The 26702-nt window shown below is 45.8% G+C and overlaps 1 protein-coding gene across 1 annotated transcript in view; it reads right to left on the reverse strand.

The window, feature by feature from the left end:
* Positions 1 to 26702, reverse strand: part of LOC144681442 (uncharacterized) — a 49749-nt gene that overhangs the window by 20244 nt on the left and 2803 nt on the right. Inside the window, exons 3-11 of the mRNA XM_078543029.1 lie at positions 23869 to 23949; positions 20484 to 20519; positions 19418 to 19453; positions 11394 to 11474; positions 7876 to 7911; positions 5069 to 5140; positions 3311 to 3355; positions 2469 to 2504; positions 546 to 581 (exon numbers count right to left, since the gene is read on the reverse strand). Coding sequence (XP_078399155.1) covers positions 546 to 581; positions 2469 to 2504; positions 3311 to 3355; positions 5069 to 5140; positions 7876 to 7911; positions 11394 to 11474; positions 19418 to 19453; positions 20484 to 20519; positions 23869 to 23949 — 459 coding nt within the window. The remainder of the gene's footprint in view (positions 1 to 545; positions 582 to 2468; positions 2505 to 3310; positions 3356 to 5068; positions 5141 to 7875; positions 7912 to 11393; positions 11475 to 19417; positions 19454 to 20483; positions 20520 to 23868; positions 23950 to 26702) is intronic.

Raw genomic sequence — 26702 nt, forward strand, 5'->3', positions numbered from 1 at the left:
AACTAATTAGATAGCACTTTCAAAGAGCCAGCACAGATCTTATGGGCTGAATGGCCTTCCTCTGTGCTGGATGCTTCTACAGTTCTCAACTGATAAGCGAAACATAAGATTGTTAATTCGAAGTGGGCCAAGAATGTAGGTCTGGTGACAATAGACGGGAATTAGTGATCACATTCGTTTGAAACACTTAATCGGGAAAAACCTCTTGTCTCAAGGAGTGATGAAGGGTTGGATAATCTATAAGGCAATATAGTTGTGGTTATTCAAGAATATAACTGAACAATGTGATGGAAGAGTCACTGCAGGTGATCAAAGGTGGCACATCTCATATCGCTTGAGTTCCCACCAACTACTTGACAACTGAGTAGCATGGAAGAAGTCAAACTCTCTGTAACCATGGCAGCGTGTCCTGGTGCATTCTGTGCCACCCGTGAATTTTACAAGAAAAAAATTGGTCTTTTTAGGTGGTTTAAATCAAGTCTGCCCTGAGCAACCCAAGCCGCTGGCTCAGTCTGACGGGAGCAAGTCTCATGACAAGTACGTACGTCTCTTGCAGGGTTTCCTGGGTCACCTTTGTCACCCTAAAAACATTAACAGAACAGAGATGTTAGTAAGTAAATGGAACCTCAGCATACAGTTAGGAGTGTATTTAATCCTCGCTAACTACTATCCAAATTCTTTGGCCTACAATGGCAGTGGGAGCTTAATTACCCACATTCACATTACCTGCCCCTCCACCTCCCCCCAAAGCAGTCGACGAAGATGCCTTCTCACATTTGAGCTGCCTTTTGAACTTAACTTCACTCACACACCTGGATAATTGCTACACTAGTTAAAATGAAAAGTTTGGGACCTTCAACCGTCCATCATTTGCAATTATTCACGAAAGTGTGTACCAATACTGTTGCGAACATACATAAGAACAAGGAGCAGGAGAGGGCCATTCAGCCCCTCCAGCCTGCTGTGCCATTTAATAAGATCATGGCTGATCTGAATGTAACCTGAAATCTGCATCCTACCGACCCACTATAACCTTTCACCCCCTTGTTTATCAAGAATCTATCCACCTCTGCCTTAAAAATATTCAAAGACTCTGCTTCCACCACCTTTTCAGGAAGAGAGTTCCAAAGACTCACAACTCTCTGAGTGAAAAAATTTCACCTCATCTCTGTTTTAAATGGGCGCCCCCTTATTTTTGAACAGTGACCCCTAATTCTAGATTCTCCCACAAGAGGAAAAATCCTCTCCACACCCACCCTGTCAAGATCCCTCAGGATTTTATATGTTTCAATCAAGTCACCTCTTACTCTCCTAAACTCCAGTGGATACAAGCCTAGTCTGTCCAACCTTTTCTCATAAGGCAACCCACCTATTCCAGGGATTAGTCTGGTAAACCTTCTCTGAACCGCTTCCAGTGCATTTACATCCTTCCTCTCTTTACTTAATTAAGGGATGTGGGCGTCGCTGGCAAGAGCAGAATTTGTTGCCCATCCCTAGTGGTGGTGAGCTGCCTTCTTGAACCGCTGCAGTTAATGTAGTGTAGGTACATCCACAGTGCTGTTAGGGAGGGAGTCCCAGGATTTTGACCCAGCAACAGTGAAGGAACAGTGATATATTTCCAAGTCAGGATGGTGAGTGGCTTGAAGGGGAACTTGCAGGTGGTGGTGTTCCCATGCACCTGCTGCCCCTGTCCTTCTAGGTGGTAGAGGTCGGGGGTTGAATGCCGCTACTGAAGGAGCCTTGGTGAGTTGCTGCAGTGCATCTTGTAGATGGTATACACGACTGCCACTCTACTTCCCTAGGCATGCCTAACAGTGAACTTCAGCAGTGTATATCCTTCTAAGAAACAATGTGAAGCTAAATGTTCACAATGAGAACTGTGTGGGCAGTGGAGAGAAGGAGAGGGGATTTAAAATGGTGGCTAGCAGTTTCCATAGCTTTCCTGCCATTCCCCCCACTCCCATTTCCATTCACTGTATGTCCGTAAATATTGAGGTTACCCCTGCAGACAAGCAGGTCCTGGTAAGTATTGAAATGTTGGAATCTCGATTCGGACCCCATCACCATTTTAGCCTCCGAGAGTCTCCAATCGCACAATATTTGGCGGAAAGCGGGACTAGGCCAGAGGAGTAAGCGTTAATTGATATTTTTGGGAGTTTCCTTACCGTGCTCCTCCTGGCTCACCAAGGAAACATTGGCCCTCTTTGCCCTGAACTCCCTTTGCTCCCTCGCACCCTCTCCAATGCATCGTCACCCCAGGAGCCGTTTCTATAGGTACCCAGCAGGGACTCTACATCGTCCACACTGTCTCCAGGTGGTAGTCAGTGTGGGGAGGTTAAAATAAGGCCTGTGAAATTCTTCGGAAGGGGAGCTAGGGCGACTTTGGGGAGAATAGCGGCAGGTGCCCACACCTGCAATTCCCACCTCGATTCAAAAGAGACGCTTAACCGTGCTTTGTTCCCACTTACTTTCTTTCCATTTTCTCCTGGAATCCCGTCTTCTCCCTGCGGAAAAGCAGAAAGTTTAACTGGCAAAAATAGGAATAGGTAAAGAGGGAACTCGGCATACTTCGTGTTGCAGGTTGTTATCAATGCCGCACCTTCGTTCCCCCAGTAGGGGGCAGCGCTCTCGGAGGGTGCTTTTCGGGATATCGCCAAGATGGCAGCTCTGACTTATGGTCCATGCGTTTGGCTGTACATCGGGAAATCCCCCGTTACACAGAGAGTGCAATATCAGCTTCCATCTGTCCAAAATGGACAGTAAGCACGATGGACGGGGGGGAAGGAATCATGAATTTAATTAGTGCCTCAGGACATCCCAATGCACTCTGCAGCCAGTGTAGTCCCTTTGGCACAGGGTCATTATTGCAGTGGAGGGCAATGTGCCTGCCAAGCCCAACTGGTGCACCACAAGCTCCCACACACAACGCGACAATGACTAAATCATCTGTTTTAGGGAAATCGGTTGAGAGATAAATATCAGCTGCACGTCACAGGGAGGAACTCCCTTGCTCTTCTATGAAATAGTGCTACGGAATCTTCTATGCCCACCTGAGGGGGCAGATGGAACCTTGGATCCAAGTCTCACCCAAAACATGACACCTCAGACAGTGTAGCAGTCCCTCAGTCCTGCACCGAGAGTGTCGGCCTATACTATAAGCTTAAATCTCTGTCCTGTAACCATTATATGATTCTGCGAATTGTCAGGTCCTGGATCCCAGTGCAGGCACAGAATTCATCTGCTTTGCACTCTCAGATTCCAGTGTCAGCAAGTTACCATGGCAAAAGTAGCATAGTTCAGCTGTACTCACATTCTTTCCAGGAAGTCCTGGTTTCCCATCATCCCCTGATTTTCCCTGAGGTGGACAGAAAAAAATATTGGTACAATTACAATAAAAATACCTTTGAATATTGTTGAGAAGAGAGACATGTTGCTGAATCTTTTCATCTTGCACTCATCAGGACAAACACAAGAATGCCAAATTTCAAACAATCACAACAATTAATGCTACAGGAGAAAAGGGTGCTGAATGGTTGGCAAGTTGACTCTGGTTGGCCAACATATTGCCATGGAGAAAGCAACGGGGAACTATAGATGTCCTGAGCCCCACACCACCCCCCGCGCACCCTCCCCCCACACCCAGCCCCACACCAAGTAATTGGAAAAAAAGGGTGCAATGCTTGGAATATGTTCCTTTTGTTATAAGAGAATGGGTTCCTGCATATGAATGTATGCTTCTAGCAAGCATAAATGAGCCATGTTACAAGCCCGGCTGATTATCTTAAAATGGTTGTTAGTGTAGCTATTAGCGCACTCAGGATTGATCAGCAAGTGCTGCCCAATTGCAGGATCACATCTAACAGTAGTTGTTTTGTTTTAGGTTTCTTAAGCACGGGCTAGTGAAAATACATTTGCCTATTTTATTTTCTCCTCTTCTTTCCTAAAAAAGGGCTGATACTGGCTGTGGTACAGACTCCTGGACACCATTCACCCTCCCCTGCCTCACCTAAATGCTTGAGTCTAGACAGGAAATGTTGCAGGGAAGGTCAAGTCTCATACTGTGCTCAGGTTACGGCTCAGTAAACAGGAGCGGGAACCCGCTCCTCCTTGGTAGCATTTAACCACTAACAATTGTTACCCGGTGGCTAATCGAAAGGAAACAAACTTAAACCCTGGCTGGACCCCATGTCAGATCCTCACATCCGATGTTCGATAGGTTTTTCAAAGCAATCTTCATCATTTGTGCACGGACGTCTCCAAACCAATGTGGACCGTTGCAACTCATCTCAAACCATCCATTAGCTCTTGTACATTCATATTCATCAGTCACTTGTTTTCGTCTTTAACGAGCTTTTGACACAGAGGGAAGGTAACGAGCTGAGTGAATCGGAGATGGTGAGTTAAACAGGTAATCTCCACGCTCTGACATCATGGTGACAATAGAACCGGGGGCTGGGGAGGAGGTTGGGTGGGGGGGAGTTAAGTAGGTTTTGGCGAGCAAGGTGATAGTGAATCTCAGGTGGGAACAATTAACCCTCTCCATTAGGGTGACCATCTCTTATGAAATAAAATAAGGGACGCATGGACTGTGGGACCGGTAAACCAATCGAGCTGGTGCGATTGCTGGTGATTATAAGAGCGGAGAGATGGGGAGAGCGTTTTCTGGTGACCATAAGAATGGGTGTGGGGGTTGGCGGGGGTTTTAATGCAACCAAAACGTACTACTTATCTTGTGGAGTCACAAACACAGTCATCTCTCTGCTGGCCGACTCACAGGCTTGCAGTCCCGCTCCAAATCACTCAACTGAGACTCCCAGGCTCAGTGCCTCACAGGCCATCCTAGAAACATGGGACAGACGGTGTCCCTTAAGAGACACGGGACCCTCAGTCAAAATAAGGGGCAATCCCTTACAGTACAGGACAGCTGGTCACTTTGCCCTCCATTATCTTTGCTCCTCTTCCCCTGACAGCAGCTTATTTCTGCAATATCTTCTGACATTCCAGCCCATTCCTGTACCTGTCTGGAACCAGCTGCTAAGAGTTGCTTCAAGGGTGGTGTGGAACTTACTGGAATCCCTGAAAGGCCCGGGGGACCTGCTGCTCCTGGTGGTCCTTGCTCTCCTCTCAAGCCAGGCAAACCCTGTGTTGGAAGAACATCGATAACGTCCTGGCATTACTTTTATGTCTCACAAAGGCAAAACAGTAACTTAGGCAGAACTGGTTTCGACCGTACCTTGAAAAGCGTGTCTTTTTTCTAACGATGCTGATAACAGGGGGAGATGGTGGCGTGGTGATAATGTCACCGGAACAGTAATCCAGAAGGCCAGGTTAATGCTCTGGGGACACGGGGGAAGAATTTTCCTGTCGGCGAGCGGTGACATCGGGCGGACGTCCCCACGTCACCGCGCGTCATTTAGATGGTCAGTTCAGCGGGTGTGTCGGCCAAACCATCAAAGGCCTATTAAGGCCATGAACAAAGTAATTAAAGTTGCTAATAATGCTGCCCGTCCGGCCTTAAGGTTGGCGGGTAGACGAAGAGCCCGGGCTTCATATTTTTCATGAAACCTCATCCACGGGGGTGGGGGGGAATGGGATTTCATGAAGGGTTTATTAATTACATAAAATTTTTTGAAAAAAATTAATGGACATATCCCAGCTCATGTGACAGATTCACATGAGGGGACACGTCCTTAAAATTCTTTTTTTTTTTTTACCTTTGATGCATTTTTCAAAACTTAAACTAATCTCCCTGAGACACCCCTGTGCCTCAGGGAGATTTCTGGGCTCTTTCGGGTGCCTACATGAAAGAGCGCAGGCCCCGAATCAGGGAATCACCCCCCTGCCCGCCCGCACAGGGAGTGCTCAGTGCTTCTGGGTGTGCGTCACGCTGGCCAGGCTTTAATTGGCCCGCCCCGCGTAAAATGGTGGCACGCATGCGCCAATCAGATTCGTGTTCGCTCCCGCACCACCGCCCCCGCACCCACCCCCCTCGACGGCGGGGGGGGTGGAATTTCTGCCCATGGATTCAGATCACAGCAGCTGGTGGAATTTAAAATCAATCAATAAATCTGGAATTGAAAGCTAATCTCAGTCATGGTCACCATGGATCGATTGTCGGAAAAACCCATCTGGTTCACTAATGCCCTTTAGGGAAAGAAATCTGCCACCCTTACCCGGTCTGGCCTACATGTGACTCCAGACTCACAGCAATGTGGTTGACTCTTAACTGCCCCTCTGAAATGATGTGACAGGCCAATTGGTTCAAGGGCAATTAGGCTTAGGCAACAAATGCTGGCCTTGCCAGCGATGCCCACATCCCATGAAATAATAAATATTTTTAAAAACCTCTTGAAACACACACTTTACATCACTGCAAGGGGTAAGTGTAAGAGCATCAAAGACTGTTTACAACAAAGCTGTGGTTCAGGAAAAGCAATGATAGGACAGAGCAGCCTGATGTGAATAGGTGTGGGGCCTATTATCTCTTTTCAAATAACTGGGTGGTGAGAAGGAAAGGGAAGAAAGGGGTTGCATTTATATAGCATCTTTCATGACCACGGGATGTTCCAACACATTTTACAGGCAACAAAATACTTCGGAAGTATAGTCACTGTTGTAATTCAGAAAACATGGCAGCCAATTTGCACACAGTAAGATCCCACAATGTGATAATGACCAGATCATCTATTTTTGTGATGTTGGTTGTGGGATAAATATTGGGGCAGGACACTAGGGAGAACCCACCTCCCCCCCCAAAACTGCTCTTCTTCAAAATAGTGCCATGAGATCTTTCATGTTCACCTGAGAGAGTAGACAGGGCCTTGGATTAATATATCATCCAAAAGTCGGCACCAGCAGCAGGATGGCTCTCCCGCAGTACTGCATTGCAGTGTCAGCCTGGATTTTATGCTCAAGTCCTTGGAGTCGGACTCGAACCCACAACCTTCTGACTCTGAGATGGGAGTGCGACCCAGAGCCAGGACTGGGGACAGCAGAGGGTGCTGCATGCGCTATGAAGAGAGGAAAATGGTATAATGAATCGCCATGTTTTTATTTGGTTGGAAGGGAGGAGAGAGCAGTTTGATGCCTTCAAGACCCGGTGTTGTAAACAGGCTTGGAGAAGCCACCTCCAAATTTATAAGGACAAATCTCTGTCACCCAAACCCCTTCATTTTAATTCACAGCTGCTAAACAAATGAAAGGTAATTTCATTTTAATTTAATGTTACTTCTACCCACTTGATATTTTTTCAACTAAACATTGTAACACACTGACCTCATAATTTGGTCAGTTCAAACCATTGGACAAATACAACTGACAGTTTCCTTATGTGTACCCATTAGCTTCACTGTGCTTGTGATCGCATCAACCTTTAAGCACAATTTTAATTGACAGGCTCCCCTGTCCAACTTGGCAAGTATTTGTTTACATTGCAATTCACCACTACAACAACGTGTGTTTATATCGCACCTTTAGCATAGGAAAGCATATTAAGTTACTTCACTTGCACATTTATTAAACCAAGCTGAAGAAGGATGCGTTAAACAGGTGACCGCCAAGCTGGGTCAAAGATGGAGGATTTAAGGTTCATCTTAAAGGAGCAGAGCTGGAGAGGTTTAGTGAGAGAAGTTCAGAGCTTAGGGCCTAGGTGGGTGAAAGCCAATGGTGGGCGAAGAGTGTGGGGGGGGGTTGGTGTGTACGCAGAAGCCCAGAGTTGGGCGAACGCACAAATCCCAGGGGCTGTAGGAAGACTCAGAGAAAGAGAGGGAAGTGGGTCATGGAGTCATTTCAATCTTTAAGCATGAAAGACATCAGAAGAACCAGGCCTAAGCGCTGCAGGCCTCAATGTATATGGTCAATGTGTCGATCACTTACATCTCTGCCGGGTTCTCCTTGTTTCCCCTGCTCACCCTGAAAAGAAAGTGCAATGGAGACATAAATAGCAGTGAAACCACCAGATAGTTTTAACTAAATGTCTCCCTGAGCTTGGAGTTATCCTGTAATCACCTCTATCCACGAGATAGTGCAGTACTCCAATGACTCTGTACCATATAGACCAGGATGACCTCAGACTCCACTCCCAATCGGAAAGGGGCAGATCACGAGGTGCTACAAAGTGTCTCCCAGCTCCAGGCCCAGGAGGGAGGAGGCAATCGGCCAGTGTCCCTGCTCCCGATCACTACATGCTGTAGCACTGGATTTTAACTTGGTGTGCGAAACAATGATCTGGAGGGAGGAGTTGGGGGGTGAAAGCAGGTGGAAATCCTTCAAACCTTCTGGGGTGTGAGGTTTCATCCCTGACTCCTGTCCAAAACCCTTCAGGAATGACAGCCACACTGGCGGGCAGGAGTGGAAAGTCGAGTGGGGTTGGAGTGAGGGGTCCAAGGAATTGGACCCTGGCAAGATGTCCGATGAACAGGGGGTGAAGTTTGTGATTGTGAGGTGAGAGGGTGGGTAGAGGGAAAGAATCTTCGTGGACCTAGAGTGAGCATTTCTGTTCCTCCTGGGCCACAAGAGACGTGTAAAAAGTAACAAAATGAATGTACTTGTGTCTCTTGTAACCAAGAGGCTGCAGGCCACAGGATTTCACTAGCTAGTCTGACATTGTGCAGCCTGGGTTAAAGTGGGGGGTGGTGTCCCAATGACATAATCAAGACTCAATTTTGCCATTTAAATTCATGGACCTGAACTTAGGTAAGTTAAGATGACAGGAGGGGGGGCAGGAATGCCGCTGGTTACCCTCCCACCATATTAGCATATCCCTGCCCCCACCTCATGCCCTTTGAGGCCAGGCAGGGTTCAAATGCCACTGGTGACTCCAGAGCAGGTATGTAGCTGTTAGGCGATGACAGCATTAGACACTGGCAAGCCCAGCATCTATTGCCCATCCCTAAGCCCTTGAGAAAGTGGTGGTGAGCTGCCTTCTTGAACCACTGCAGTCCACACAGTGTAGATACACCAAGTGCTGTTAGGGAGAGAGTTCCAGGATTTTGACCCAGCAACAGTGAAGGAGTGGCACTTTAGTTCCAAGTTAGGGTGGTGTAAGGCTTGGAGGGGAACTTGAAGGTGGTGGTGTTCCCATGTGTCTGCTGCTCTTGTCCTTCTAGGTTGGAGGTCAGGGGTTTGGAAGGTGCTGGTCAAGGGGGCCTTGGCAAGTTGCTGCAGTAGATGGTACGCACTGCTGTAGATGGTACGCACTGCTGCCACTGTGTGTCAGTGGTGAAGGGAGTGAATGCTTAAGGTGGTGGATGGGGTGCTGATCAAGCTAGCTGCTTTGTGCTGGATGGTGTCAAGCTTCTTGAGTGTTGGAGCTTCACTCATCCAGGAAAATGGAGTGTTGTCCTTCACATTCCTGACTTGTGCCTTGATGGAAAGGCTTTGGGGAGTCAGGAGGTGAGTTGCTTGCTGCAGAACACCCAACCTCATACCTGCTGTTGTAGCCACAGGATTTCTGTAGCTAACCCAGTTGAGTTTCTGGTTAATGGTGACCCCAAGGATGTTGTTGTGGAAAATTCAATGATGGTAATGCTGTTGAACATCAAGGCAAAGTGGTAATTTCTCTCTTGTTGGAGATGGTCATTACCTGGCACTTCTGTAGTGTGAACATTCTTCTCACACAAGGAAGGCAACTGGTTGATTTTGAGATGAGAGGGCTGTCCAATGAGAAGATGTTGAGCAGAGTAGGTTTATATTCTCTGGTGTTTAGAAGAATGGGAGGTGAACTCATTGAAATGTATAAAACTCAAGGGGCTTGACAGGGTTTTGGATGGAATGTGGGCGTCGCTGGCTAGGCCAGCATTTATTGCCCATCCCTAATTGTCCTTGGGAAGGTGGTGATGAGCTGCTTTCTTGAACATCTCCAGCCCCTGTGGAGTAGGTATGCCCACAGCGCTGTTAGGGAGGTTCTTTCAGGATTTTGACCCAGTGACAGTGAAGGAATGGCGATACATTTCCAAGTCAAGATGGTGAGTGACTTGGAGGGGAACTTCCAGGTGGTGGTGTTCCCACATATCTGCTGCCCTTGTTAGATGGTAGCAGTCATAGGTTTGGAAGGTGCTGCCTAAGGGGCTGCCTTGGTGAGTTTCTGTAGTGCATCGTGTAGATGGTACACACTGTTGCCACTGTTCGTCGGTGGTGGAGGGAGTGAATGTTTGTGGATGGGGTGCCAATCAATCGGGCTGCTTTGTCCTGGATGGTGTCAAGCTTCTTGAGTGTTGTTGAGCTGCACTCATCCAGGTAAGTGGAGAGTATTCCATCACACTCCTGACTTGTGCTTTGTAGATAGTGGACAGGCTTTGGGGAGTCAGGATTACTCGATGCAGGATTCCTAGCTTCTGACCTGCTCTCATAGCCACAGTATTTATATGGCATGTCCAGTTCAGTTTCTGGTCAATGGTAACCCCCAGGATGTTGATAGTGGGGGATTCAGTGAAGGTCATGCCATTGAACGTCAAGGAGCGATGGTTAGATTCTCTCTTGTTGGAGATGGTCATTGCCTGGCACTTGTGTGGCGTGAATGTTACTTGCCACTTGTCAGCCCAAGCCTGGATATTGTCCAGGTCTTGCTGCACTTGGACATGGACTGCCTCAGTATGTAAGGAAGCATGAATGGTGCTGAATATTGTGCAATCATCAGCGAACATCTCCACTTCTGACATTATGGTGGAAGGAAGGTCATTGATGAAGCAGCCAAAGATGGTTGGGCCTAGGATACTACCCTGAGGAACTCCTGCAGTAATGCCCTGGAACTGGGATGACTTGGAAGAGTGTTTCCCCTGGCTGGAGACTCTAGAACTCAGGGGTTATAATCTCAGGATAAGGACTTTAGGACTGGAATGGGGAGAAACCTCTTCACTCAGAGGATTGTCAATCTATGGAATTCTCTACCCCAGGGAACTGTGGATCTCAGTTGTTGAGTATATTCAAGACCAAGATTGACCGATTTTTGGACACAAAAGGAACCAAGGGATATAGGGGCAGAGGAGGAAAGTAGAGTTGAGGTGGAAGATCAGCCATGATCTTATTAAATGGTGGAGGTGGCTCAAGAGGCTGAATGGCCTACTCCTGCTTCTATTTCGTAAGTTCTTATGTCAAGTATCAAAGGACATTTGGTACCCAAGGAACAAGGCTTCCAACACCAGGTTACATTTCTTCACAAATTGATGGAATTGTGCCCTCAATAAAAGAGCCTCAACTGTGCAAGATCATGAAGAGCCACCTTTGAGATGGCTCAATCCAGTCAGTCTCACCTGAACCTTCACCAATGGCTCTCTGAACTCATCTGCCGATCTGGTTCTTTGCAGCCAACAGAATGTACAATTCTATCCCGCCAGCAGTAAACCCATCTCAACCAGCCACGGGGCGAGTGCTTCATACCAGATACTAATACTCACCCTCAACCCAGGGGGCCCGGGTGGACCATTCTTCCCATCTACTCCATTCCTGCCATCCAGCCCAGGGGGCCCTCGGTCACCCTGTGTGCAGAAAGCAGAAAGAGGGGTTCAAGTTGTGCTCGTTTACATGTATATTTTTAACACCTGAGACAAAAAACCTATCGTGAAAAAGATCATTATGACAAGTCAAAATGGTGTAATTTTTAATGCCACTCATGTAGGGATGGGGGTGGGGGACGGTCAGGGGATTAGTCCTGATGTTTCCTGAGGAACTTCAGCATGAAGTATGTAGTGCTACCCCGCCTGCAGAACAGGACACCGTTAAGTCTGATCCCTGTCCTGAGATAAGTTAGCCAATCTCTATCAAAAGTCTGGACACCAGCAATGTCCTCTGCCCCCTCACCCCGCCAGGTTGAAGTTGCGGGCAGAGGTCATTAGTGGTAGGAGGAGAGTAAAGCTCTCTGAGGCCCCATTCCTAATCATTATCCAGTGACCCAAACTGAGCTTGAATGTCAAATGAAGGTGGGATTCGCTCCTGGTGTGATGCCCTTCATGGCCAAACTGCCTGTAGACACACATATCTAGGGTCCCCTATGGAAAAGGGGAATTAGACAGCAAGAGTCTTCAAAAACAAAACCCCAGGATTTATGCAATGGCTTCAGAAAAAGAAGGGGAGAACATTGTGAAAAAGAAAACACAAAAGACATGGTTGATTACATTTCTAGTAAAACAGTCTCCTCCTATGCATCATTTATTTGGGTACAAGAACCAAATTCTGTCCATCTTAAAAAATAATCTAGAGTTATAGCTAGTGCCATCACCTACAGGGAGTGACCATCAATATGTCAAAACACTTCCATTCATTTCAAAATCCTGCTCAGTAACCTTCTGGCTCCAATTCTAAACCTCGTCTTTGTTGGATGACAGCTTTTGGGGAAACTGCATCGACACCAGTAATTCCCCAAACTGTGAGTGTTTCCCTTTAATGTGCCCATCTGGTGGCTGCCAAGTGGAGGTTTGACAATTCCTCACAGGAAGAGATAAAACAACAGCCGGGGACAGGAGCTGAGACAACATGGCAATTGTTACTCTAGTTCACCTTCCATCATCCTGGTAGTCGCAACGATACAATGATAATGGAGTTTTTGCTAAAAAGAGACACAAGTTGCAGAAGCTTTTCATCTTGCACTCATCAGGACAAACACAAGAACGCAAAATTTCACAACTTATACCACAGGGTGCTGATTGGTTGGCAAGTCGATCTGATTGGCCAAGGCATTGCCATGGAGAAAACAACAGGGAACTTTTCTTTCATTATTCATTTATGGGATGTGGGTGTCACTGGCCAGGCCAGCACTTATTGCCCTTGCTCAGGGGGCAGTTAAGAGGCAACCACATTACTGAGGGTTAGGAGTCACATGTAGGCCAGACCAGGTAAGGACGGCAGATTTCCTTCCCTAAAGGACATTAGTGAACCAAATGGGTTTTTACAACAATCATTTCATCATTAGAATTTTAATTCCAAACTTTTATTGAATTCAAATTCCACCATCTGCCATGGTAGGATTTGAACCCTGGATCTACTGGGTTACTAGTCCAGTGACAATACCACTATGCCACCACCTCCCCAAGCTCCCAGGTAGACTATCCAAGCTCCCAGGTAATTCAGAGAAGGTGCAAAGCCTTTTCCTGAAGTATGAATTGCTGCGATGGTTTGAAATTTGACATTCTTGCATTTGTCCTGATGAGTTCAAGATAAAAAGCTTTGCCAACATCTCTCTCTTTTCAGCAATAATCAAGTTCTGCACTAACAAGCAACTAATAATGGAGTTGTTGACTAATCACACAATGATTAATTGCCATCAATGAGTCTACAATAGACTTAGACATGAGGTGAGAAAACTCTCGGTGATGGTGAACTTTGTTTAACCTTCCCATGCCAATTTTTGGATCAGAACCAAGAAGAGGGCTGAGAGAGAGAGAGAGAGAGAGAGAGAGAACTAGATTGAAATCCAACTCATTCAACATCTCAAAGCAGACAAGCCAAGAATGAAGCCTAGTGGCCTAGGACCAAGCCTGTTAAAGACAGCATGTGACTGGAAAGCGAGTCAGAAATAGCCTCATGCTGTACTCTGAGTTCTGTTGTTGTAAAGTTGTCCACCTGCACCTTTGGAACAAAAACAGCAGCTTCACCTGTAAAGGTGACATGACACTTACCTCCTTGCAAGGGAGGGTGGGAGAGAACATGTTTCCGTTGTTCATGGACACATCTCATGCACTTCATCCCACTGGGAATCTGGATCAGAGACGGACACAGAATCCGGTGGAATGAAGGACATCAGAATGTGTCTTTCTTGTCATGTTGTTCACCAATCCCACAGCATTGCTTTGCCACTGACTGAATACCTTCCCCTTTTCCCACAGAGCCTTTCATCTCTTCCACCCTCTTCATCGATCAGGTCAGCAGGTGGCCTGATACACAAGTACAGACATAGGCCTGGATTTGCTGTAATAATGATGATGAGGTTATCAGGACTCAGAAATACCCTCCTGCTGCAGTCCCCACTGATAGACCCAGCACTGAGATTGCTGCAATGGCTTGAACTTAGGGTACTTACATGTTCTACACTAAAGACAGCTGAAAAAGTTATGCATATCACATTTAGAAGTAAGTGAGTTTTTAATGGCAGAATAAGTGATAATTATTGACAAACAACCTCTCTGGCCCTGAAAAATAAAATTATAAGTGTGGAGCCTCATTCCCTCAAAAGAAAATAACACAAATTTTATTTTTACTTTTTCTGTTTATTTTACCTCTCTCCCTTAATCCAATCTGTATTTTCCAATCTTTATCTTGCTTACTGCACTCGATTTAAATGTAATTTATATTCTATTTTTAACTTCCTGGTTTGCAGTCTCAGCGGGGGTACTTCAATCTGATTGGTTGAAGAGTGTCGATGTTGCTTGCCCTGTTCGCAAGTGCCCGGTAGAGGTTGCTGCACTGGATGGGATAGTGGAAATCCATGCTGACTGGCCCACGGAAAATCGCTGAGCAACTGTCAGCAACGCAAATGCCAGAAGCTGTTCCTACGCTGTTTAGAACAAAATCTCGGCCATAGTTCCAGTGTTGATGCATATTTGCATCAATTACGCTGAGATAGCGAAGGTGTTAACAAAATTTTCAACAGCAATGCAGTGAGTTAAGAGCACAGGCAGGTAATGTTTAATAGACAGAAAAATTCCATGTTGCCTGAACTAGATCTGGAGCATCAACCTCAGCTCAGGGTTGAATGGGAGACTGAAGTTCAAAAGTGTCCTTTAGCTTTAGTATAAAGCAGATAACGATGTATGCATTTCGACAGCAGTTTTTATGTCAAAAATGTCTGCACAATGTTTTTTTTAGGAATTCAGGAATTGTTCTTCTGTCAACAGATGTTGCAGCCATTCTGAGGTAGCACTATCCCACAAACAATGGTAAAGAATTGATCCATTAATCTAATTTTGATGGCAGTAATCACGGGAAGAACGATGACCAGAGGACTGGAAACACTCCCAACTTTTCTTTGAATATTATCATTAAAACTTTGACATCATCTGAACCACCAGAAGAGTTGTAAGATTGGGGTAAGGCCGCAACTGAAGGAAGCTCTCCGCAGGCAATGAAGAACTCCCTCAGTGCTGCCTCAGAGTGTCAACCTAGATTACGAACTCAACTTCTGACCCAGAAATGAGACTGCTGGAGAAGTCTGGACAAAGTGACAAGGTCCTTAAGTTAGGATACCACTAAGAAGGTAACCGTTGATAGTAAAGTGGAGAAGATAGTGAAGGTAGAAATTAAGAGTAGAATCTTTGGCTCGGCCAGCGGGGGCTGGGCCCACTCGCTGAGGCGTAAAATGACACGGGCTGATGTTGGACGTGCATCCAGACGTCACTGCGTGTCATTCAGATTTTCAGTTCAGCCGAACTGTCAAAGGCCTATTAAGGCCATTTAAAAATCAATTAAATCATTGACCTGAGCTGCCCGTCCAACCTTAAGCCTATTATAAAGAATGTGATAACAGTACACTTAGAAAATATTAATGGGGTTAGACAACGTTTTTTGAGGACGTAACTAGCAGAATAGATAAGGGAGAACCAGTGGATGTGGTATATTTGGATTTTCAGAAAACTTCGGTAAGGTCCCATATAAGAGGTTAGTGTGTAAAATTAAAGCACATGGGATTGGGGGTAATATATTGGCATGAATTGAGAATTAGTTAGCAGACAGGAAACAGGGGGTAGGAATAAATGGGTCTTTTTTGGAATGGCAGGTGGTGGCTAGTGGAGTACCACAGGGATCGGTGCTTGAGCCCCAGATATTCACAATATATATCAATGATTTGGATGAGGGAACCAAATGTAATAGGTTTGCTGATGACACAAAACTAGATGGGAATGTGAGTGTTGAGGGGGGTGTTAAATGGCAATTTAGACAGGCTGAATGAGTGGACAAATACATGGCAGATGCAGTATAACATGGATAAGTGTGAAGTTATCCACTTTGGTAGGAAAAACAGAATGGCAGAGTATTATTTAAATGGTGATAGATTGGGAAATGTTGATGTACAAAGGGACCTGGGTGTCCTTATACACCAATCACTGAAAGCAAGCATACTGGTGCAGCATGCAGTTAAGAAGGCAAACAGTATGTTGGCCTTCATTGCAAGAGGACTTGAGTACAGGAGCAAGGATGTCTTACTGTAGCTGTACAGGGCCTTGGTGAGACCACACCTGCTGTTTGTGGTGTACATAAATGATTTGGACTTAGATGTAAGGGGTATGATCAGCAAGTTCATGAATGACACGAAAATTGCTAGGGTGATAAATAGTGAGGAGGATAGCCGTAAACTGCAGGAGGATATCAATGGACTGGTTAGGTGGGCAGAGCAGTGGCAAATGGAATTCAACCTGGAAAAGTGTGAGGTAATGCACTTGGAGAGGGCTAACAAGGTAAGGGATTACACTAAGAATGGTAGGGCCCTGGAAAGTACTGAACATCAGAGGGACCTTGGTGTGCATATCCATAGATCCCTAAGGTGGTTAAGAAGGCATATGGGATACTTGTATTCTACGTCTCGGCTAATAAAGGCAAGAGCAGGGAGGTTATGCTGGAACTGTATAAAACACTGGTTGGGCTACAAATGAAGTACTGCGTGAAGTTCTGGTCAGCACATTATAGGAAGGATGTGATTATACTGGAGAGGGTACAGAGGAGATTTACCAGGGCAGTACTTGGGCTGGAGGGTCTGAGATGTGAGGAAAATTCGGATAGGCTGGGGTTGTTTTCCTTGGAGCAACAAAGATTGAGAGGGGACCTGATAGAAGTATATAAGATTATGAAGGGCACAGATTAGGGTAGATAGGAAGGCATTTTTTCCATTAGTAGAGGGGTCAATAATCAGGGGGCATAGATTTAAGGCAAGAGGTAGAAGGCTAAGAGGGGAATTGAAGAGAATGTTTTTCACCCAGAGGGTAGTGGGAGGCTGGAACTCACTGCCTAAAGGGGTGGTTGAGTCAAAAACTCTCATAATATTTAAAAAGTATTTAGATATTCACTTGCATTGCCATAGCCTCCAGGGCTATGGGCCAAGCACTGGAAAATGGGATTAGTGTCGTCAGATCTTTGTTGACCAGTGCGGACATGATGGGCCGAATGGCCTCCTTCTGTGCTGTAGACGTCTATGAATCTATGAATATTGTGTGCAGTTTTGGGCTCATTACCTAAGAAAGGATATACTTGCCATAGAGGGAGTATAGCGAAGGTTCACCAGACTGATTCCTGGGATGGCAGGATTGTCATATGAGGAGAGATTGGGCCCACTAGGCCTCTATTCACTGGAGTTTAGAAGAGAGGGGATCTCATTGAAACATATAAAATTCTGACAGGGATGGACAGACTGGATGCAGGAATGATGTTTCCTCTGGCTGGGGGGGTCTAGAACATGGGGTCACAATCTCAGGATACAGGGTAGGCCATTAGGGACTGAGATTAGGAGAAATTTCTTCACTCAGAGGGTGGTGAACCTGTGGAATTCTCTACCACAGAAGGTTTGGAGGCCGAGTCACTGAATATATTTAAGACGGAAATAGATTTCTAGACTCTAAAGGTGTCAAGGGGTATGGGAGTGAGTGAGAGTATGGCGTTGAGATAGAGGATCATCCATGATCATATTGAATGGCGGAGCAGGCTCGAAAGGCTGAATGACCTATTCCTGCTTCTATTTTGCTTTGTTTGTTCATGAGATGTGGCCGTCGCTGGTTAGGCCAGCATTTATTGCCCATCCCTAATTGCCCTCGTTTAGAGGGCATTTTAAGAGTCAATCACATTGCTCTGGGTCTGGAGTCACATGTAGGCCAGACCAGATAATGACAGCAGCTTTCCTTCCCTAAAGGACAATAGTGAACCAGATGGGTTTTTACAACAATTGACAATGGCTTCATGTCTTTATCAGACTTTTAATTCCAGATTTTTTCATTGACTTCAAATTTCACCTTCTGCCATGGTGGGATTGGAACCCAGGTCCCCAGAGCATCACCCTGGGCCTCAGGAATGCCAGGAAGATAATGCTGGAAATAATGAGCAGATAATTCAATATAAAAGTGTATATATTGTTGGAGAAAGAAGAGATTGGGGTGGGGGTGTGGGGGTGTGGGGGCTGGCGGAGAGAACGTTCCACGGTTTTTAAGCCAAGCCAATGACAAACTGGAGTTGAAGACAGTGACGAGTCTTGTTCAGTGTTGCTGCAACTCAGGAGGAACAAAATAGAAATGTTCATGGCCACAATATCGAGCGTCAAGATCAGAACATTTGAGTTAAAGAGAGTTTGGTTTGGAAGCTAGAGAGGTGAGATATTTTTTCTCTTGTATTGTGTCCAGAAGTACTATCAAGAGGTTGGAAGCAATTCGTCAGATATGAGAACATTATTAAAGTCTCGCATGGATTAGGCCTTCATGGAGAATTGGAGTTGTTAAAGAAAATGGGGAGTTGCTGAACACTTAACAAACAATTGGAATGCCTCAAACACAGAAATTCCAGGCGTCCAATCCTGATTCTTGACACCGACGAAGAGAAATTTTCCATTTTTTTCTTCTCTTTTTTAACTTGATGAGTGCTTGTGTCATCAAAGTGAGGGATTCTGGGCAGACAAGGTCAGCTCCAAGAGATATCAGGTGAAGCACAATATAAGGCAAATGAAGAGGAAAGCTCCCTCTACTCGGCCTTTTCACAGCCTCAAACTAGCCCCCTTTACACCTCACACCCCTGCCACTCTCAACCCTACCTCGGTTCGCACTTTCACCTCCCACACTGCAACCTTGGTGGCTTCTTTTGGGTGAGATTGTTTAGCTTGTGTCAGGGTTGAAAGATATTAAAAGGAGCAGAGAGAGAGGAACTATTTATGCTGGGTTGGGATACATGGTCTAAAATTTAGAGCCAAACATTTCAGGCAGCGCCTCTTCGCACAAAGGGTGGTAGACGTTGGGAACTCTCTTCTGCTATTGATGCTAGACCAATCGTTAATTTTAAAGCTGAGATTGATAGGATTTTGTTATTCCAAGGGTATTAAGGGTTATGGGGAAAAGGCGGGTAAATCTCATTGAATGCCGAGGGGCTAAATGGCCTTCTCCTGTTGCTATGTTGCACCTACGGTTTGTAAAGATCACCAGGGCATCAGCCATGATGGCCCACGAGTTATTTCACCACTTGCAACCTGCAGAGAGATGACATTTCTCCCCACAGGGTGTGTAGGATTTTCTCTAAGATCCCAGAGGTGAAAGAGCAAACCCTAAAACATTCCGCCACCAGACTTCCCCCCATTCCCTCCAGAAGATATCCTTTACCCACAGATTGGCATTAAATTCCAGGTGACCATCGGCAGCTTTACCTGTGGTCTTCCCTTAAGACAGCTATCACAACCCATTAAAATCACAATTTACACACAAGTATGATGCTAAGTCTGGATCTAAGAGTTTAAATAATGGATTACCTTTTCTCCAGGGAATCCTCTTGGACCTTGGTCTCCCTAGAAGGAAAGTGGTAAAAAATTAAATTGCGCTCAACAAACTTAATGATCGTAACTCAACCTCCAGTCCACTGTGAAGTCCTAAGCAACCCCTTTTCTCTACAGCTCCAGTAACCAATTCCAGGGTTCGCAAATTCCCCTTCCTCATTCACCTAGCCCTCTGTCTTACTCACAAAGTCTTCCTCTCCACCCCTCCCCATCCGCCAGAAACAATGGATGTCTTTTCCCATGTTACACAGGGTCACCACAATGCTGGCTGATCACCTTCATACCAACCATCATTTCTTCAGATTTGGCGGTTGGTTTTACAGCATGATGCCCTTCCTGGTGCCAACCCTCCCCATTTATCAGGGCCAGGAACCATCACCAATACACACAGGCTTGCCTGCACCAGTGGCTGAGTTCCTTTATAGCCAACAAGCCCTGGAGTGGGGCTTGAACCTGTGGCCTTCTGGTCAGTGGCAGGAGAACTACCCACTGAGCCACCTCAGTTTAACAATGGTTGGGGGGGAGAAAACAATTCTCTACATGTTTTTCATGAATTTCACCAATCTGCACCAAAATGCTTTACAGCCAATTAAGCACATCTGAAGTGTAGCCACTGCTGTAATGTAGGATAGAAGCTTACAAAGACCAGTCCGAAATTTTTGTTGTCAGAATTCAGCCATAAGTGTGGTGGAGAGGGCAGGAAGATCAACAAGGACCCAACTATGCCAAGTGCAAGTTGTCACTAGAGCTATTGGAGAATGAAACCTCCATCTACCCCAGACATGGCCCACGGCATCAGAGGGGGGGCCAGGTTAGGGTCACAGGGCAGGAAATCACCAAATATTCCTCATCCAAAAGTCATAATTACATTTAATAATTACCCACAAACTGTTGATACTGCGAGCAGTTGAAACCTCGAAGTCATTGTCGAAATATCCTCTGCTCTATTAAGGGCACTGATATGCAGGCACGTTGTCTACTACAGAACTGAGGGTAGAAGAGAATGGACGCACAGTATAAATGCAGACAGCAAGAGACTTACCTGTGGCCCTGGGGGACCTCTTTGACCTTCCAAACCCTGTCACAAAAATAAGAGGGGAAAAATTAATGCAGAGTCGCATTGTAAAACAGATTTCCTTTTGTCACGCATGTCCATGAACCAACCTTGAGGACAGAAAGCACATTTTACACACAAGAATTGAGCTCTCCTCAAGGGAACATTGAATGGTCATTCAAAAACTACTAATTCAACTCTATTTACAGTCTATATTAATTACTTAGATGAAGAGACAGAGAACAATGTATCTAAGTTTGCCGATGATGCCAAGATATGTGGGAAGGTAAGCTGTGGGGAGGACACAGAGAGGCTGCAAAGAGATATAGACAGGCTAGGTGAGTGAGCAACAAGATGGCAGATGGAGTATAATATTCGTCAGCTGAAATAACTCAGCTGGGAGAGCGTTAGTTAGACTGAAGATCTAAAGGCCCCGGTTCAATCCTGGGTTTCGGCAGGAAACCGCAAATCCACTTGCTTGAGCGTCTCCAGCTTCTCACTGTGTTTACCGGACGGACCACCCGGCATCGACCTAGACACTGGAAATTACATCGGCAAGCTCAACCCTGTCGACCCTGCAAAGTCCATCTTACTAACACCTGGGGGCTGGTGCCAATTGGGAGAGCCGTCTCATGGACTAGTCAAGCAACAGCTTGACATAATCATCCTCACGGAATCATACCTTCCAGATAATGTCCCAGACACCATCACCATCACCATCCCTGGATATGTCCCATCCCGCCGACAAGACAAACCCAGCAGAGGCATAGGTGGTGGCACAGTGGTATACAGTCAGGACGGAGTTGCCCTGGGAGTCCTCAACATCGACTCTGGACCCCATGATGTCTCATGGCATCAGGTTGAACATGGGCAAGGATACCTCCTGCCGATTATCACGTGCAGCCCTCCCTCAGCTGATGAGTCAGTGCTCCTCCATGTTGAACATCACTTGGAGGAAGCATTGAGGGTGGCAAGGGTGCAGAATGTACTCTGGGTGGGGGACTTCAATATCCATCACCAAGAGTGGCTCGGTAACACCACTACTGACCGAGCTGGCCTAGTCCTAAAGGACATAACTAATAGACTGGGTCTGCAGCAGGTGGTGAGGGAGCCAACAACAGGGAAAAACATACTTGACCTCATCCTCAGCAACCTGCCTGCCGCAGATGCATCTGTCCATGACAGTATCGGTAGGAGTGACCACCGCACAGTCAGTGTGGAGGCGAAATCCCTGTTTCACATTGAGGATACCCTCCATCGTGTTGTGTGGCATGACTGCCATGCTAAATGGGATAGATTTTGAATAGATCTAGCAACTCAAGGCTGGGCATCCGTGAGGCGCTGTGGGCCATCAGCAGCAGCAGAATTGTACTCGAACACAATCTGTAACATCATGGCCCGGCATATCCCCCACTCTACCCTTACCATCAAGCCAGGGAATCAACCCTGGTTCAAAGAAGAGTGCAGGAGGACAATATCCAGGCTTAGGCTGACAAGTAGCAAGTAGCCTTCACACCACACAAGTGCCAGGCAATGACCATCTCCAACAAGGGAGAATCCAACCATCGCCCCATGATTTTCAATGGCTTTACCATTACTAGGTTCCCCACAATCAATATCCTGGGGGTTACCATTGACCAGAAACTGAATTGGACTAGCCATATAAATACTGTGGCTACAAGAGCAGGGCAGAGGCTAGGAATCGTGCAACGAATAACCCACCTCCTGACTCCCCAAAGCCTGACCACCATCTACAAGGCACAAGTCAGGAGTGTGATGGAATACTCCCCACTTGCCTGGATGAGTGCAGCTCCCACAACACTCAAGTAGTTTGACACCATCCAGGACAAAGCAGCCCACTTGATTGGCACCACATCCACAAACATTCACTCCCTTCACCACCAACGTAAGTAGCAGCAGTGTGTACCATCTACAAGATGCACTGCAGGAATTCACCAAGGCTCCTTCGACAACACCTTCCAAACCCATGACCACTACCATCTAGAAGGACAAGGGCAGCAGATAGATGGGAACACCTCCACCTAGAAGTTCCCCTCCAAGTCACTCATCATCCTGACTTGGAAATATATCGGCCGTTCCTTCACTGTCGCTGGGTCAAAATCGTGGAACTCCCTCCCTAACAGCACTGTGGGTGTACCTATGCCACATAGACTACAGTGGTTCAAGAAGGCAGCTCAAAACCACCTTCTCAAGGGCAATTAGGGATGGGCAATAAATGCTGGCCCAGCCAGCGAAGCCCACACCCCATGAATGAATTTTTAAAAATATGAAAATGTAAAGTTTATCACTTAGGTTATAAGAATATAAAAGAATATTTTATAAAAGATGCGAAACTTGTCAGTGTTGATGTTCAAAGAGATTTGGGAGTGTTTGTACAAGGAACGCAGAAAGTTAGCAATTAGGAAGGCAAATGGCATATTGGCCTTTATTGCAAAGTGATTGGAGTACAAGAATAAAAAGTCTCACTGCGGTTTACAAGGTTTTGGTGAGACCACGTCTGGAATACTGTGTGCAGTTTTGGTCTCCACATTTAAGGAAGGATATACTTGCATTGGAAGCAGTAGACCGAGGGTTCACTGAACTGGTCCCAGGGATGAGGGGTTGCCTATGATGAGAGGCTGAGTAAATTGGGCCTATATTCTCTGGCGTTTAGAAGGATGAGAAGCAATTTCATTAAAACCTACAAAATCCTGAAGAAGCTTGATAGGATGGATGCTGAGAGATTGTCAGGGAATCTAAAACAAGGGTCGGGGGGGCCGTCTCAGGGTAAGGGGCTGATCATTTAGGACTGAGATGAGAAGAAATTTCTTCACTCAAAGGGTTGTGAATCTTTGGACTTCTCTACCCCAGGGGGCTGTGGATGTTCCATTGTGGAATACATCTGGGATAGACAGGTTTTTGGTCTCTCAGGGAACTAAGGGAAATGAGGAATGGGCAGGAAAATGGTGTTGAAGCCCAAGGTCAGCCATGATTGTATTGAATGATGGAGCAGGTTCATTGGGCCATGTGGTCCACTCCTGCTCCTATGTCTTATGTTCTAAGCAAACTCAAAGATGGATTTCAGCACCAATCCTAGTTGCAACAACATGTCCATCAAGTGGCCTGAGCATGATCGGCATTAATTCATCTCTACCAGAAGCTTGCTAGATGATGACAAAAGCTTGCAAATACAACTGAACTTATTTCCATAGACCTCAAAGCTGTGTCTACTGAAGAGCAAAGGCAAGGTTAAAGCCCAACTCATATTTTGCAATGCAAAAAGCGGCAGAGTTCATTATTCAGCCAATTATATACCAACAAAGTTCTGACTACTGCCGCTGTACATACAAAAAAAAGTGAGTTTCACACTTACTCGACCACCCGCTGGACCTGGGAGACCAGTCTCTCCTCGTAGACCTCTCAATCCAGATTCACCAGGCTTGCCAGGATCACCCTAGAAAATAAAACCAAATAAATGTTGAGAGATTAAGTGATATTGTTAAATGTCTCCTGATCAACTCAGCTGGACTGCAACTGTCTTGTATGAAGTGCAGACATTTTATCACAAGATACTTTAGTCTTTAAAGGTCAGCCTATTACATAGGCCTAGAAGACCACTGGTGGATGAGACTGAGTTCGCTGCTCCATGTACGCTGTTTATTTAGAATGGCTTTGTTTTTGAACCGCTAGTGATTCTTTGTAACTGCTTGCTACGATCCAGAGGGAATGGTAGCATTGTGGTTCTATTACAAGACTAACAATGCAGGTACCACGTTTAGTGGTCTGGACCTATGAGTACAAATCTCACGATGGCAGCTGGGGAACTTAATCTCAGCTCATTAATTGAATCTGGAATTAAAAAGCTAGTTTCATGAGACTACCGGGGCTGTCATGAAAACCAACCTGCTTCATTGTTATACATGGACAGAGAAACCTGAAATGATGATGTAGCTGATTAACTTCTGACTGCATATTTTGACTATAGTTATGGCCTGTCATGCTGAGAGAATGTGCCTAAGACACGATGGGATTGAGTCAAATTGGCCACTGTTGAAGTTGCTAATTTGGCGTTTATGGGGACACAAGGGTTAAGTGAGTAACAAATAGTAATGGTCAGTTCACTTGTGCAAACAAGCAATTAAACAGAATTCAGTATGCAATGTCTTGTGCCCTGTCTGTGCTGCATTCTTAAGACAGGGCATAGGCAATAAAAAGACCAAAAGCCTGTAATTATAAGAGGTCAGGAAGCAAGTCAATAGTATGAATACCTATAATTACCAAAACACTGGCAGGATCAACATTAAGGAAATCTTGAAAATCCTTCTGATCACACAGGTTATCATCATGGTCAGGGGAATGAGGAACTTTGAAACAGTGTAAAATTGCACCTGGATGATGCTTATCAAGTATGTGGAATGCAAGGCCTCTTTGGGGATCTTGTAACAGTCAAAAAGGACATTTTGAAACAGCGACATCACCCTTTGACCACTCATGGAAAACAGTCCTAACTTCTCCAATCTATCCTCATAGCTGAAGTTTCTCATCCCTGGGACCATGCTTGTAAACCTCTCCTGCACTCTCTCCAATGTGTTCACATTCTTCCTGTAATGTGGCAACCAGAACTGTACACAACACTCCAGCTGAGGTCTAACAAGGGAGTAACCAATCCCTGATCATTAAAGGTTTTTGAACACATGTGCACATGTTCCTGATATATATTAATGATCCACATCTTGGTGCGCAGGGGACAATTTCAAAGCTTGCGGATGATATGAAGCTTGGGAGTATTGTGAACTGTGAGGAGGATGGTGTGGAACTTCAGGAGGACACAGACAGGTTGGTGGAGTGGGCAGATAGGTGGCAGATGAAGTTCAATGTGGAGAAGTGTAAGGTAGAAAGAACATAGACAGGCAATATAAAATAAGGGGTGAAATTTTGAAGGGGATGCAGGAGCAGAAAGACTTGGGCGAATATGTGCATAGATCATTGAAGGTGACAGGACAGGTGGAGAGAGCAGTTAATAAAGCATATAGTATCCTGGGATTTATTAATAGGGGCATAGAGTACAAGAGCAGGGGGGTTATGCTGAAATTTTATAAGACCCTCATTAGACCTCAGCTGGAGTATTGTGTACAGTTCTGGGCACCACATTACAGGAAGAATGTGAACACGTTGGAGAGAGTGCAGGAGAGGTTTACAAGAATGGTTCCAGGGATGACAAACTTCAGCTATGAGGATAGATTGGAGAAGTTAGGACTGTTTTTTTTTGAAGAGGAAAAGGCTGAGCGGAGACTTGATAGATGTTTTCTAAATCATGAAGGGGCTGGACAGAGTAGATGGGGAGAAACTGTTCCCACTCGTAAAAGGACCAAGAACGAGAGGGCACAGATTTGAGGCGATTTGCAAAAGAAGCAAATGTGAAGTGAGAAAAAAACTTTCACACAGCGAGCGGTTCGGGTCTGGAATGCGCTGCCTGGAAGTGTGGTGGAGGCCGGTTCAGTCGAGGCATTCAAGAGGGCATTAGATGATTATTTGAATAGAAACAAGGTGCAGGGGTGCGGGGAAAAGGCAGGGCAATGGCGCTAGGTCATAATGCTCATTGGAGAGCTGGTGCAGACAAAAAGGGCCAAATGGCCTCCTTCTGTGCTGTTAAAATTCTGTGATTCTGCATAAGAAAGGCATGTCTTTCTTTTGTCCTTCTCTCTACATTCAGATGTTGGCTAACGCTGCAGAAGTTATATCTTTTCCCTGGGCGTCTGATAAGTGCTCCAGGTATGAACCGGGACCAGAGGAACCAGCTGAGGCTGGGGAAGAGGGCAGTTTGTGAGTATTGTTCGGGGAACGTGTAGCCTCCTGGAGAGAGCTGGAAGGAGAATGCCAGTTTTCCTGTGGGCTGAAGTAAAGAGATTGATGGACAGGCTAGGGACTGTGTGGAAGATTCAGCTTTGTGGGTATCGCCCAGACAACTGGGTGTGTAAACCTTTGATCGCATAGTTTAAAGTAAAACAGGGAGCTGGGGGGGAAAGAGGCTAGTTGTGCTGTAGCTGAAAAGATAAATCTAAAACTGGATTGGAAGGATTTGGCTTCTATGGATTATTTATAAATGAGGACATAATGGGATCGAACTAACTCAGTTTGTAAGTTTTGCTTTTCATTGAATGGTCCTGCATTATGTTATTCACCTGTTCATCAGCTATTCATATCCTT

Source organism: Cetorhinus maximus, chromosome 6 (genome assembly GCF_964194155.1).
Source record: "Cetorhinus maximus chromosome 6, sCetMax3.hap1.1, whole genome shotgun sequence".
NCBI classification, from domain to species: Eukaryota; Metazoa; Chordata; class Chondrichthyes; order Lamniformes; family Cetorhinidae; genus Cetorhinus; species Cetorhinus maximus.